General features: G+C 36.1%; 1 protein-coding gene across 1 annotated transcript in view; it reads left to right on the forward strand.

The window, feature by feature from the left end:
• Positions 1-4835: 4835 nt before the first annotated feature.
• The window catches only part of LOC112965249 (contactin-associated protein-like 4), a 233587-nt gene continuing 226072 nt past the window's right edge, over positions 4836-12350 (forward strand). Inside the window, exon 1 of the mRNA XM_026064067.1 lies at positions 4836-4926. Within this exon, the coding sequence (XP_025919852.1) occupies positions 4842-4926 (85 nt within the window). The 5' untranslated portion in view covers positions 4836-4841. The remainder of the gene's footprint in view (positions 4927-12350) is intronic.

The following is a 12350-nucleotide window of genomic DNA, read 5'->3' on the forward strand; positions in this document are numbered from 1 at the left end:
ATAATTTCATTCTTCAGTGTCCTGTACTGAAATTGTAGCTTCCTGTGCAGGAACCCAAGGGGCACAGAGTGTCTCCTGAATAGGGATCAGAATTCCTGAATGTGAACTGAGAAGATTCAGGGGGCTAAAAAAAGGTGTTTTCACCAAGCCTTTGAAAAGCTGCCTCCAGCAGTTTCACTGCATCCTCCTGGGAAGGGAATTGGAGTGATCCTACAGCAGTAGTCGACATGCTGCCTGTGCAGGCCCACACTTTGTGCCGTCCCTCAGACCCGCTATTGCAAAAGTGATCAGAGCGCCCAAATAGTGCTGTTAAGAGAGTGAATTCTTACATGGGTTTATCTTGTGGCTGAACCGAGCCACTTCTGCTTACATGAATTATGTGTCATGTGAGGAAGAAATAGAATTTTCATTCCTATTGAAATCAGCATCAGGTGTAATATTTGGTAAAATGTTTTGTTCACAGACAGCTCCCCCCCCCCCCTTTTTAACCAATGCAGCCTGAAGAGGAACTTGCAGCTTTGCAATCAGTGGACAAATTGTACAATTCTGCCCCTACTGGAAAAAAATAGTGCCAAGACTGATAGTTATACTGTCTTCATTTTTGACAAGCATATTTTACTCTATGCTATCCTTATTATAAAGATCAATGTTTACAAAAATATGCTAAAAAATTTTATGTGAATATGAATTTTATTTGGCCTTACAAACAGCTAAAAAGATACCAAACCTTGTAATTAACGTATCCTATGTAATGAGTCAGAGAGGTGTTTTGTCTGCTCATTTATTTTTTGTTTATGTTTGCTATTGTGCATTTTTGCTCTCTGCAGTCTAACAGTTACGAGGGTATTGTTCTGCAGGGTTGGTAGCAATGTTGGGAAGCAGATTTTACATGCTCTTGAAACAGTCCACTTTGCATTGAAAGATACGATTTGTTCCAGCTGCATTATATGACTAGATTGCTGAAAAGAGAAATCCGTAATACCATTAAAACTGCAGCAGGTGGCACTAGAAGGAGGGTTAACCAGGGCCACCAGGAGGGGATCAAGAAAACAGAAATAAATGGGATAAAGACAACAGAAATATTTAAAACCTGTGTATCTTTCCTTCTGTTCTCCTGCAGTAATGATAAAGTGGCAGAGTTGTTTGGATATAGAAAATACAGGCTTGGTGGAGCTGGATTAGTGAAAGGTGAGATGCAGAAGGTAATGAGTGAATAGCTAATTTCCACAGTTTGGTGGTTAGTTTCTGAGGACTTTATGGGGAATGAGGGATTTACTGGGGAGGATTACAGCAAGTCAGTGTGGATGCTGAGAACTGTGCATGCATCTGTTCTTGCATTTCACAAACAAATAATCTATTATTATATTTGCTGTCATTAAATATAGTGTAGTGAATATCTATGATATTCTGAAAATGACAGTAATTTTTCTCCTGTAAAGCTGGCTTTCTGACAGAGCACAAGGAAGTGCTACTGCTGTGCTATAGCTGACTACATTCCTATGTCTTTATCATCATTTTAAATTGCCTTACAATTAATAAGCACATTGGAGTAGTATCAGGAGTATGGTTAGCATGAATTTAAAAGTGCTTTCTCTTTGTAGACAAAAAGTCACAGGGAGAAAAATTTTAAAGGAGAATTATATTTCTACTAGTTTGAGTTTGCTTAAAAAAAAATAGGTGGAGGGGCACTCTGTAAATGAAGGTTGGCAATACCCAAATCAAATATTCAAACTTTGATACAGACAAATTTTGCAGATGATTTAAGTGTGAGGATGAAGCTATATAAAAATAAGACAGTCACTATTTCAGGGAACTTGCAGTCTTTCTGAATGATACATATATGCAGATCACACTGGGAAAGATCCTGTATCAGACCAATGGGGAAAATGCTACATTTCAAAGAGATAAAAGTGAATAAGGTTTCTGGCATGCAGGAAAAATTTCAAAAACAAAAGATGAGAAAGCAAACAAAACACTGAAACAGCGAGGGAAATAAAAGGGGGCAATAGGAAGACTAAATAGTTGTAAATAATATATCAGCCACATGGGAATGGGGAAGACTTGTCCAAGTCCCACAAAGAGTGTCTCAGAAGTTAATGACAAAACTGGACACTATATGGGAGAGAAGTGGGAATGGAGATGCTGGAATAGAAAGATAAGATTATTTGAGCAGAAGCATTTCATTTATGTAGGAGAGAGATGTGTGATGATGAAAAGGCAGAGAGGAGGTTGCAATATTCTAGGTGAGTCAAACCATGCTATTTTGTATGCTTTCTAGGTACCATGGATTCATCCTTGGATAAAGATGATGATTAACATGACATTCCAGATACTTGCTGTTCTATAGAGTTCTGAAAGTCTGTCTGTCTACACATAAACATACATATACATTTTGGCATATTATTTTGTTGTATCAATAAAGCTGACTTTTCCACACTTATAAACGTAGATTGCATCCATTTGTATATTTACTTGTAATTCGGCCAACAAAAAAAAATGCTGTGACCTCTCACTGTCAGATGTGCCTTTCTGGTGACTCTAAGCTATTTTATAAGACAAATATTTACCCACAATGGCACTGGCAATTTTACAGAATTTGCATTACATTACCAGAATAATAATTCTTCCTAATTCAAAGCCCTAGGGCTCTTAGAGCTAATCCTAAAGCCCTTGCCAAGATTTTGTATGATATTTGTCCTATTTTTTAACAGGAAATTTTGTCTAACTGCAGAGCTCAGGAATCTCCGATGGGTTATTCTTTAGAATTGGGATGCAGCAGAAAGAATATTTTTATGTTCACATTAATTTAGTCAGAAGGTCAATATTAATTCAGGGAACTAAATGACAAAGAAATCCAGCTTATAGACAGGATATTATATGGTTGAACTAAACTCCAGGAAGAAATGTAAGCATTTAAGGAAAGAAGTCTGAGACCCAGAAGGCCAGTTCATCCATGCTCTCTTTAATATAGTTTCTCCATGCTGCTTTCATACAAATAAAAGTTGATATGGAGGTTAGGGAGGCAGAACACACAGTAGATTGTCATTTTAACTTCTCATGAATCTTTTTGCCCAATATGGTCACTTAGAAATAGGCCTATCTAATCTTAACCATGCTGATATGCTATTTTAAATGGAATGTACCCAAAAGTTGCATTAAGCACCTTTCAAAGGTTTTCTGTTGTTTAGCATTTCTGATTTTCGATATTTTGCCCAAGCCATGCATACATTTTTGTAAAACCTACATTAGTGTGGCTGAGGTAGTGTGAAATGAAAACTCTTCTGATTCTTCCCTCTCTACTTGAATCAGAGGATCGTTCAAGGGCTTAGGAAGTTGATTTAAATAAGCAACTGAAGTTCAGAAGCTTCGAGGGGTTAATCCAMATTTCCTCTCTGTTCCACTGGTGTTCCTAGCATCAAACCATTCTACACCGCAATATGCATTAAATTCCATCATCTCTACAACATGCAGAAATGAAACTCTGCAGTACCCTTAATGTGCTTTCTAGTGGCTGACCTATTTGGGTGGAAGGACCTGTTGGTATTTCTGAGCTTCAAAGCTCTCTACCTGAGGCAGGAGGACAAAATTTGGGCGCTGAGCTGAATTTGCAAGTGTTAAGTGTGCTGTTTACGCACCTCAGAGTAACTGTGAATATCCTTATTCATCATTTTAGTAGTTTCTGACAAAATCTAAAGACCGTCTATACAGTGGAAGCTCTATGGAAACAGTAGTGATGAAAGTCTTTAGTGCAGCATTAGTATGACTGTAGTTCTCATTCATGTCGGGAGGACACTAATAAGAAGCTTATTTCTCTTACTTGGAGGACTGTATCTTTTCTGTAGTTACCATTCACAGCAATTTAGCCCATTTTGCAAACATGCTTAATGACCTAAAATTCCTCTGAAGTTCCTCATTTCTGAAGTGAACTGTTTGCCCTTATGTTGCAAACATTAGGACAGTTTAAAGATAGCTTCCACTTGGTGAAAGGATAGAAAATAAAATGTGTTCTGTTTTCCTATTTGGGGGCTACAGTTTTCTGGAAAAGCCTGTCACAATCTTATGTTTATAATATAAATGTTGTGTTTTATTGGTTAAGATTGTAATTCTTTCATGTTGTTATTAACGACAAACCTGACCAGAGAAATTCATGGTGCATTTTGCTGAGAGGCAGCAGATCATTSAGTCCTGTGCTCACTTTGTAAGTAAAAGTACACTGTTCTTTTACTGGTAAGCCTAGGATCTCTACTGCATTTATAATCTGTTCATTCAAAAATGCAGAACTTCAGCAGTGGAAAGTGGACAAAATTACCACGCTCAAAAAATACGAGGAGCAGCAGCATGCACAGCTAATTCCTCCTGTTATCTCCCCCCTCCCCGTCTTAAAAGCTAATGGCAAAGAGCCGGTCGCGGGAGCACCCGGCAAGCGCCTCAGTGCTCATGTGCTGCCTGCTCTGTCTTATTGTCTGGCTTTCATCACAGCCTCCCATTTCCTAGCTTTCACCACCAGGGGTGTCCAGGACACGCTAGGAGAGCGGCGCTTCAGCAAGCGGAGCCGTATAGGCTAGGCTAGCAATTTAGCCCTGAGTGATGCTGTGAAATCGTAGGAGAGATTCTCGCTGCAGCTCTTCGGGGATTGCTGTTGTTAGGGGGAGAAGCAGATTTGGAGGTGGGCATGCATGTGTGAGAAGATGCGGAGGGCAGCTGACTGAGGTGTCTGGCCACTGGGAAACACTGCAAGGAGAGAGAGGCAGTGCGCAGAAGAGGCGAGACTAGAGGACTGAAGTATAGAGCAGCTGTTTCCTAATACTCTGTCTCTTTTGGGTGCCTCAGTGAATGTGAACATGGATTCTGTCACTGAAATCTTCCTGAAGCTTCTGGCTCTCATAGCTGTTCATAACTGGAACATGCTAGTGGCAGGAAATAAATGTAAGTATTGCATATGGTTTAAAACTCAAACCAGAGTGTTTTGAAAACTTCTGGGATATTTCATCTGCCTTTAGAATAAATATTATTCTTGAGAGAAATGCTTACTGCTTAGAAATCATAACAGCAAGTTACTAGGCTGAAAATGTTCGAAAATCCCTCTACAGATTTTTGTTATGAGTCTATGTGCAGCGTATTGCTTATAAAGCTTATATTCTAGGACTATCTGAAAGCAACATTTTACTAAGGAATTGCATGTTCAGCCTCATTTTCATTTTTGTTTTGTGTTATAAGTGCTGCATTTTCCAAGGAATTATGTCTTACAAGGAAATTACTGGCAGATTTCTATTGTGTTCTGCATCAGCTTGGTTTTTAGCAATTTGTAATTTTGCAGGTTGGTATTTGCATCTCTGAATTAAGCTGGCACTCAAATAACTCTGATSAACATTATTGTGCAGTTCAAGAGCAGTACAAATGTAACAGGAAAATGTGGAGAGTGAGACTTTATGGGCTCTGTATTGATTGCTTAGGAAATAATGTGCATGCATGACTAAAGAAGCGAACGCTATCAGTTCTAGCAGAAAGTTTTTAAAAAATGAGTAAATCATAGTTAGCCAGTAGGGTGGTATGGCAAAATAAAGATAGTGATTACTGTGTTTAAGAGAATATGCCCTCTAGAAGGCAAATCTGATGTACACACTAAAATCTCTGGTTTCAGTGCTGAGTTGTATTAGGGGTTTTTTTATATTAGAAAAAAACTTATCAGGAAACTAATTTTCAAGGTTTTTCTTATTCAAGAATTGTTCTGAGGTATTCTTGTTCCATTTCAGCTTTAGCAAGCTGAAGGATTTCATTTTGTATACCCATAGTAGAATAGTTGCCTAAATGCCAGATGCTCATAACCTGAACTGAGCGTCATTTTCTCCCCTTCCTGTTAAGGCAATGGCCATGCATCATAGGAACAGGGAGGGCAGAAACAGTGCCTGTTTGGGAAGAAAGTGAACGACAGAGCGAGTGGGAATGGTCAGGAATAACCTTAGAGCCTAGCAGCAGGGGCTAGCTCCTTGGAAAGATTTGAGCAATGACAGAGAAGTTTGAAGTGCTGGGTGGATCTATAGCCTAGGGTTTTGCATATGGATGGYTTGTAAACTAAACATGCTCCCATGAGCCAGCCATTCACATTGCAGCACCAAAATGATCTTGTGCTGTCATTCAGTAATGATATCTCATTTGATACTCAAGTGCATAGAGTAGCCCTAAACATGAATACTAAGTTCCTCTTGTAAAACACCCTGCTGCAATCCAGCCYCAGCTTTAATTCTCTTCATCATTCTGCATTGTGCAGTTTATGAATACATCCATTTTCACAAGACCATGATAATTGAATTGCACATTAATAGCATTTGGCACTATGCACAAAACTAAATCAGTCACTTATAGGAAGGCATATTAAAACCACTGCAAAAAAGACTTGTGGCACACAACAAAGCAATAAAGCACTAGAGGTCACTCTTGCAATTTAGGAAACAAGGTTTGAGGAAAAGAATCAAGCCTCTTTCCAATACAGAATTATGAAGGATAAAACAAATCAGATATGAAATACAATTACTGCTGTTTTTCTCAAATACTTCTCAAAAGCAAGCCAAGCTTAATTACAGTATCAAATGGATGACTTGAATTAATAGATTTCTTTTTCATATTTAAGTCAGCATTTATAAATTTATATATTTTTATTTATGAATAAATCCTAACTCCTATTTCAAAACATCTATCCAAATTGAGGAATAAGTATTCTTCTCACGTTACAGACTAGGAAACTGATTGTGGGGAGAGTAAATTAAAGGACATTTAAATGTGGGGACATTTAAATTAAGGAGTGAGTGTTAACATCTGAATTAGATGAGTTTGACTCATCTAGTGCACATTTCTCCTTTTTAATATCTAATCTAGAAAAATACTCTCTCCTTTTTTTCTTTTTAGATGGGGACATTTGGGTGGGAGAGTTAGTGTGTTTTTAAAGTGACAATTTCCATCTCGAGTCTCAAGCTATGAATTTGGCTACTGCGTTCGGTTTCATAAAATGACCTCAAAAGGAATGGTTTGCCGTAATTACTGATTACAGCAGATACATGTAGCAGCCATTATATACCCACTTTAACTTACTTTATGTCTTTCTTCTTGAGAAGTTTACCAGGAATTGAAATACTTTTCAGTAGATGGTCCTACTATTGGCATTAATGTATTCAATACTTCTGCAAGAACAGGTAAAGTTAAGTTTCCTTGTGCGGATTTTGATGGCTAGATTGTAGAGTAGGCTGTCAATCATCAAAGAAAATAAAGTATTTTTATTCTTCTTCTAAAGTAATCCACCTTGCTTCTTCTTAATTTTATGATTCTTTTTTAATACCAAATGCTGAAGACTTCAGTTTTGCTTTGCCTTTACTCAGACCAACTCCCAGTAAGAAAACACCGAAGTAAAGACCTTTACATTTCACCTTGAAGTGTCAATGCTAATCTTACTAACATTTCTCTAAAGAAAATTTTTTGGATCAAAGATTGATATGTTTAGAATTATTTCTGTCTTAAAGGATCTGCAGTATTCCTCCTTTGAGTAAAAAGACTGTGAAGTTCCTAAGTTATCTGAAGATGACAAGCCCTATCATCTTGATTATGAAAGTTTATTTCTGTTTTTTTTTTTTTTTTTCTGAAAAATAACACTGATGTTTCCTACCAAGAGAGGTAATGATTGCTGCTGGAAACCCAAATCTTTTAAAAGTCCTGTTGCAGTGCTGCTTCATGTTAACTGTTTCTTATGCTTTCTTCCTCCCAAGGAATTACACTTCCAAAGCAGCTGAAAGACATTTGAAATACATGGCCAAGAGTGAGAAAGTATATGAGGTCAAATGTGAGTTTTAAAAGAAGGATCAAAGCAAGTACTCCCATAAAGCTTTTTTCATTGGGGCTAGCAGAGAGTTTTATTTTACTGGGAGCTGGCTCTACCACTGTAAATCAGCAAGTCACTAAATCAGCCTTTGAGAACTTGCCAGAAATTGGCACTCTAAGAGGTGCAGTCCTTTCTCTGAAACTCTGCAAAACTGAAGTGTTGCACAAAACAAAATTAAACCCCCTACACACTTTAACGCAACTGTGACTAAAAATTATTAAGGCTAATTTTGGCAGTGAATGGAAGTAAAAGCAGCAAATTAGGGACTTTTCATATAAATTCTCACCTCTTTATACCTATTTCTCTTTGTAAAGCTTTCCGTTTTTACAGAAGCTTTTATTTTCTCAATTTAGATTTTTGTATTTGTGCCACAATGATTCTAATCTCTATAAACCCAGAAATGCTTATTATTATTATTATTTTTATATCTCTGGGATTTATTGTTAATGCTATAGCAGAAGACCTCTTCTGAAGCTGACGGAGAATGAATGTTAATGATACTGAGACTTTTCATATAAAGAATTCAATGATCACATACCTTGATTATATTATCAGATGCAAGTCATCGTACAAGTAATATTCCCAGGGAAAAGATTACTTACTATTGTAACTTCATTTTGGAAAATGTTTTAGAATTTCATTCTGATATTAATCATCAATACAGAAGAGATTTGTAGACTCTTCTTATTTGACAACTTCATAAATTGCATTTAAAATATAATAAAATGTTGTTTCTCATGAAAAATTTCTATTAAAATGTAGTTCTTTTAATGTTAGTTTGTGGCTGATGTGAAGTGTAGGAGTGGAGAAAATAGAAATGTCCTTAAATTTTGTTTAGTCTCATTAATATTTGTCTTGTGTTTATTATTATCTATATTCCTTCTGAGCCCCATCAGAGATGAGGCTATCTCTGGGCAATTATTTACATTAATAAAATATTACAGCCCTCTCTAGTATATTTTGCACGTTTTTAGTACAGTAATGTCAAAAGCTTGTATTAACAGCACATCCAAACCAATACCAATGGATGCAAATTTATTTCAGTCTTTCAAGGTCAAGAATTCACATGAAGGCCTTGGGTCAATTACACTGAGTATAATCCACAGTTTGCATCCCATTGCTCTCGCTTTACAAATTCCCTTAAGTGTATTTGTCCCTGGACTCAGTCAGCAGAATGGGCAGAGCAGATTTGGTTATTTTGATGGATATCAGATTGATGGATAGTGACAAGCAAGTAGTAACATTCTCAAAGTAGGATAGAGTCAACTATATCAGGAAAATGTGGTAGATTATGAGTAAGGTATGTTATGCATACCAGTGATAACATTTGCATTGTGTGTTAGGATTCACTGTGTTTTAGTTCAAGTACCGTTTGCCAGTCAGGAGTTACAAAACCATCACTAACTTACTCAGATCTTAATGATACTGCAGTCATGACCTTTCACTTTCTTACAGGATAAGTAGGTGTAAACGTATATCCATATGGATCAATATGAAAGACCAACTTTAACTTGTCTTATCYGGTTACACGTATCTCACAAAATAATGTGTACTTGTATGACTATATATAAAGTACAATGTTTGTTTAGTATTTTATCTGAATGGTTCAACAGTAGAAAGCACACATAATATGACTTGTAATATGTCATATATTCATATCTCTTATACAATATATTTGCCAGTATTCTGCCTTCTAATTCATTTTCTGTAAGAACTTTAGCAGCCAAAACTTAACAGCAGCTTCTAAAAACTTCAGTTGGGAGAAACAAGGCAAATCTCTCTCTCGCCTCTCCTGCCCCGAACAAGCAAATCAAAGAACGCTGGAATGGTGAAGAAGTTACACATCTTTCAAATACTGACTTTCTTTTCTCAAAAAAGAGACCCTCTGCTTTCGTTGTCCCTCACAGGTTTACTGCAGAGTATCTCACAGAACTAGATATCTATTCTCTGGGTAAGTCAGACTTGCTTCTCAGCACTTTTGTATTTGCATTCATTGTTTTTAGTTGCTCTCAACAGCGAAGGCACTAGGAGAGGTGGGGGAAATGAGACCAAACACTCTCTGATTCAGAGTGCTCTGTGTCCTGGCACGAACTGAGCAATTCGTGGGCTTACATGATAAAAGAAATATCAGCATTTAAAATCCGTCATGTGTGTAGGTGCATCCACATGTACACATTAAATTTATTTAAGAGGTTTCTGAAGTGCAGAGTTAAATTTTCCTCTTCTTAGGTCACTTCTCGGTTTTCAATAATGTTATAAAGAGGGATGGAAAACAAAAATAGTAGTGATAAAATTGTTTGTTCTGCTGTTTTGGTAGGTTAATTTGATAATTCYTGAGTGTAAAATACGTTTAACATGTGTATAATTTATAATTTGTAACCTTGACAGTTAGGGCCTGCACATGACTTTAGTTTAAAGATGAAAAAGACATCTGTGTGTTTCAGTATATTGCCATGTATTACATAAGTGTCATAGTGACAAAAGTTACCTCTCTTCACTTGAAAATATGCAATTTATAGGAGATACAATACGCTATCATGATGAAAACAGTTTTGCTTTATTTTTTGTGGGAAAAAAAAATGCAACATCACACTAGGGTTTAACCAAACCTGGTTAATAGAAATTTTAATTCTGCAGGGGTTTTGTATGTATTTACTCATACTTACTTATRTATTGTGTGTTAGTGTTTTATGTATGTACACATATAGCATTACAGACTAATGTTTTTTAAAGGAAGACTCTATAATTCTCCTCCCACCAATTGAAACTGGTACCACTCACCCTGACTAATATTTATGAAATGAAGAGGAGTATTGGTCCAATTGTTTTGTTTTTCAGAAGACAGTTTTTACTGTTTATTAAAAATGCTTSTGCTATTTTTTAGTTTTAGGAAAATGTGGTGTGGACTGGGAGGTAAAATTGGTACTTTTTATATTCTTTTTAATGAGTATTTTCTGTGCAATAATTTGAAAAGTGATTGAAAGCCTGGAAACTTCTGAGATTTTAAGTAGATTTAAATTAGTAACTACAGAATTATTATTTAAATACTATACCTACTTAATAGACTACTGAAGAAAACTACCTCTAGGGTTTTAAATCACAAAGGATAGAGGAAAAAATGTGGTTAGAAAAATCTCTCCAGCTGGGTATCGGATAGATTATTAAGTATGTCTCATTACTTGGTAGTGCTCAAGAATAAGCTATTGCTTGTTCCTTGCTGGTAGAGTGTCTGTTTGTTTCTATAACAATCTTTTAGCAATTAGCATATTTACATATGTGGTCTTGAGGGAAAATTAGATTAGAAACACCACGTTGGGATATTTGAATTTATTCTTATTACTTAATATCATTCTTTATTCAGCCAGCAGCTGAAATAGATACTACTCTTTTTCAGGCTTTTATCAGTCCACCCTTAAATCCAAATAAGAAAAGTTTTCCAAAAGACAAGTTCTTTCTAAAAACATAAAGGTCTTTTTTCTATTATATTAAAAATTTACCATGAAAATTTCCCAGTTGCAGGAGGAATAATTATGCTATTTGCTTGGGTTGAACTTCAGTTGGTTGACTTTTTCAGGGTTACTGTGAAAACATACATCTAAGGAAAATTCTAAACAAAAAAMCTGAAATCTCAGAAAATATGTGGTTTAAACAGGATGCAACAAATACCGTTACTCAGATACCAAATAACTTAGCAAAGCACCACACTAGGAGAGCACATGAAATAGGTGACTATTAGAGTAGGTCTAGAGGAAAGGACCTTCAGAGGGGAACTCACAACATAAAATCGATGCTGTAAGTAGGCTGAGTTCCACATGGGGAGCCTGAGTCAGTTCAGGTAATTCACCTGCAGCTTTATGCTATGTGTCAGTATCCTCTACTACATTTGATTAGATACACTCAGCATGGACATTCTGTAATTATCTGAAAATATTGAGGAAAGGAGAGGAGAAACTTTTTTTCTCAAGGTAATGCATCATGATAAAGCTCTTGTGATGTTTCTTGTTATGTAATACTAATAAGAAGATGCTAATAAGTAACTGGAAGACAGTTTCATTTGGAACTAATAGGAGCAGCAGAAGGGAGATTTTGTTGTTTCTGAATTTTCGCTGCTTCATTAATTAGCAAAGATGCCTTACTTTTAAGCTATATGATGATTCTGAGGGTTTCTGTAGAGGCACAAAAGTTGGGATTCATCTGTCCAAATTTAAAAATCCAAAACTTGGATGACTCCTTCTGAGCTAGTTGACTCCCTTTTAGTCAATGGAAAAAAAAAAAAAGCTGTTCTTGAAGGAAAAAGTAGTTTATCTCATGCAAAGTTAGTTATCTAGTATAAGTCAGTTGATTTATAAATTTATATAAAAACTTATATATGTATAAATATATATATTTATAAAGCTAATATATATATTTCTATATATATAAATATATGTATATTTGTAAAGCTGATTTGATTTATAATGGGCACTGTAGGACTGCCTATTTC

This window comes from Apteryx rowi, unplaced genomic scaffold, assembly GCF_003343035.1.
Source record: "Apteryx rowi isolate R43461 unplaced genomic scaffold, aptRow1 scaffold_208, whole genome shotgun sequence".
In the NCBI taxonomy this organism is placed as follows: domain Eukaryota; kingdom Metazoa; phylum Chordata; class Aves; order Apterygiformes; family Apterygidae; genus Apteryx; species Apteryx rowi.